We start from the raw sequence: 2795 nt of genomic DNA on the forward strand, positions 1-2795 counted from the left end.
TAGCTACAAAAGTTGGATATGATGATCTATGCTTTGCTCGTGCTCATGTTTTTCATTCCATGAAATGTAATTTTCCTAACGTGGATTGTTCGTCATTGTATATACAGGAATAGCAGGAATAGATAGGTATGTAAACTTGTTGAATGAGGGAATTGATGTTTCAACTTGAGAGGACAATTATTTTAGCCCAATTGATGGAGTTGCATATATAGACCATTGAAATATAACCGTTAAAGATATAGTCATTACAAATATAGCTATTATAAATATATAGTTAGTTAACTAGAAATTACTAAAATACAGAAGAGTAAAACACGGAAGGTAGAATATAGATAGTCTATTGAAGTGCAAAGAGATATAAAATGTGAATCTTTTTAAAGGACACTATATAGAGATATAGAGAACGCAATTTGACTGCTCACCAGGAGATGCTCTTTTAAGTTGGAACAAACATATCACTCTTCTTGGTAAAGTTAACTGAAGGTCTTGAAGCCTCTGAATTTGTACGAACCTCTGAAAGCAAACGTAATCAATTAGAACATCCACACGATCGATGAACAAAAACCGAAACGGTCTCCAACTTGTCAGCAACATATTAGCATTCTGCTTCTGCAAGAATTGAACCTCAGAAAATCTCAAATCAAAAGTTCAAGCAAGCACTAAGCTAGTGGGGTATTATTTGATTGTTGCAAACAAAGAACAACAGTTCAGTATACTAGTTTACAAAAACAAAAAAAAACACTCTTCTTGCATGGAAGCAAAGAATTCTGCTAGAAAATTACATCTCTCTACAGGGTGGGCTGCTCACCGATTCTTAACATTTGGGCAGGTTTATCTATAATTCTATCAACAACGCAATTATCCTTCGCATTAGCACTGCTGCCACAATCTCCGAGCTCCGGCCTTGAACAAGAATAGCTCGCCACCTCCGGTGATGCCACGACAAAGATCTCGGCGATGCCGTGGCCCCAATTCACCAGCATTGCCCTATTGGGAATAAGGAATGGCAATGTTTCCTCCGGAGATCTTGGATTCTTGGTCCTGTTCGTCCGGCGGTTCTACAAGATCCGGATAGGGTGGGTGGAGCAGAACGCGTCCGGCGGCCCGCCGGCGGCGATGCGGAAGTGCCAGAGACGGCCCTTGGCGGCCACGAGGTTGTCCTCGCAGAGGTACTCCCACGTGTACCACTGCTCCACCGTGCGGTCCACGTCGTGCACCGCCACGTCCACCTCACCGCCGCCATCCCGCGCTGCCGCAGCCGCCGCCGCGCGCGCCAGTGCCGCGGCCGTGTATATGGTCCCCATCCGGCCGGGCTCCCCGGGCGCCGCCCCGCTGGGCCCATCGACGACGATCACGTCCCACCGCGCGTCGAGCACCTCCCGCGGAAGAGACGTCAGCGCCAGCGGGCACCCGGACTTGCGCACCGTCCCCGTCGGCCGCCGGCACGCCGGGCTCCCTCGCGCGCGCCGCAGTAGCGGCCACGCCTCCCGCGCCGCGTCGCGGTACCTCGCCCGGTGGACGGCCACCGCAGGGGCGGCCCCGGCGCCGCTGCCGGAGAGGAGCACGCGGCTCGCGCCGTCGGCGTCCTCGGCGCTGTCGGTGACGAAGGTGGTGGCCGCGCCGGCGCCGGGGCCGGAGTTGAGCGCGGCGAGCGCGAGGAGCTGCGGGGAGAGGCCGAACACGAGGAGCCTGCACGGCGCCCGCGCGGCGACGAGGGAGCGGAGCAGCACGAGCTCCTTGGCCGCGAGCACGCTCCTGCCGGTCCCGTTCCCTCCCCCGCCGCCGTCCCACGCCGAGCCGTGCGAGTGCGCGGATGACGAGGAGGCGGCGGACGAGGAGGAGCTGGTGAGCAGCAGCAGCTTGATGAAGGAGAGCGTGGAGAAGACAATGAGGATGATGGTCAGCAGCTGCTTCGGCGGCATCATCCTGCTCCCTCCACCGCCGCCGCCGCTGCTCGAGTGAATCTGGTGACTTCTTGCTCTGCTCTTCTCCTCCTCCTCCCTCTCTGGTGCTCTACTGACTTCTTGATCTCGTCATCTTCCCCATTGCCCACCGATTCCTGCTCTCAGATGTCAGATCTCCTCCTCCTCTGCGCTGCCGGGATCTTGTCCTCGGTTCTTCGATGGGGTTGCTTGTGACGTGGCCTTGGTCCTGCAGCTTGACGCTCTTGCCCTTTTGCTCCCTCTGCCCTGTGCTCCGTTGCTTGCCTTGTCCTCTGCTGGACGGTGGGTGTTGACTTCCTTCCCTCTTGTGCTGCGGGTGTTTGCTGATGTTTCAGTGTCACCTTCCCGATCGAGGCTGGTAAGGTGTCGGTCGTTGAGATCATGGGATGGAGGGCAAGTTCAGCTGCTGCAATCACTTTCTGATTCTCCACTGATTTTTCTTTCTCTTGAATTTTTGCTTGGCTTTGAAGAGATATTTTGTGTTTTCGGATGGATGGATCTGTCAAGTTGCTGTAGAGGAGGTAGTGTGCTTTGCCAAACTGCAGCGACTTGTCATCGCCCATCACTCAATCAGCTTCCCGTCTCGACAATTGTCATGGGCTTGGCTTTTGCAGAAATGACGCGCCGAACATTTGCATCTCTTTTTATTAAAAAATACAAATTTTCAGTGTTGAAGGTTCGTTGAAGTGAAATTGTCGACAACTATCCGACGGAAATACCTAATTTTGCTGGATGATTTTTTTGGGGGGGGGGGGGGGGTGTTATATAATGAAAAAAAAATAAGTGTTGGAGCTTATGTAGTGTCATGGTAGGATAAAAAAGAGTTTCCATCGAAGGCCACTTTCATCCCTC

General features: G+C 52.8%; 1 protein-coding gene across 2 annotated transcripts; it reads right to left on the bottom strand.

Moving 5' to 3' along the window:
* Positions 1-237: 237 nt before the first annotated feature.
* Positions 238-2509, bottom strand: LOC133887523 (arabinogalactan O-methyltransferase 2-like). Of its 2 annotated transcripts, XR_009903590.1 has the most exons (2): positions 809-2509; positions 238-513 (listed from the first exon to the last, which is right to left on the bottom strand). XR_009903590.1 is itself a non-coding variant. In XM_062327507.1 (1 exon), exon 1 carries the CDS (start codon positions 1923-1925, stop codon positions 1059-1061), a length of 867 nt encoding a protein of 288 aa, XP_062183491.1. In that variant the 5' UTR covers positions 1926-2509; the 3' UTR covers positions 644-1058. The 2 variants fall into 2 exon arrangements, 1 of the variants encoding a protein (XP_062183491.1); XM_062327507.1 differs by lacking the exon at positions 238-513 and having other exon boundaries at positions 644-2509.
* Between the last annotated feature and the right edge of the window lie 286 nt (positions 2510-2795).

This window comes from Phragmites australis, chromosome 12 (assembly GCF_958298935.1).
Source record: "Phragmites australis chromosome 12, lpPhrAust1.1, whole genome shotgun sequence".
Classification (NCBI taxonomy): domain Eukaryota; kingdom Viridiplantae; phylum Streptophyta; class Magnoliopsida; order Poales; family Poaceae; genus Phragmites; species Phragmites australis.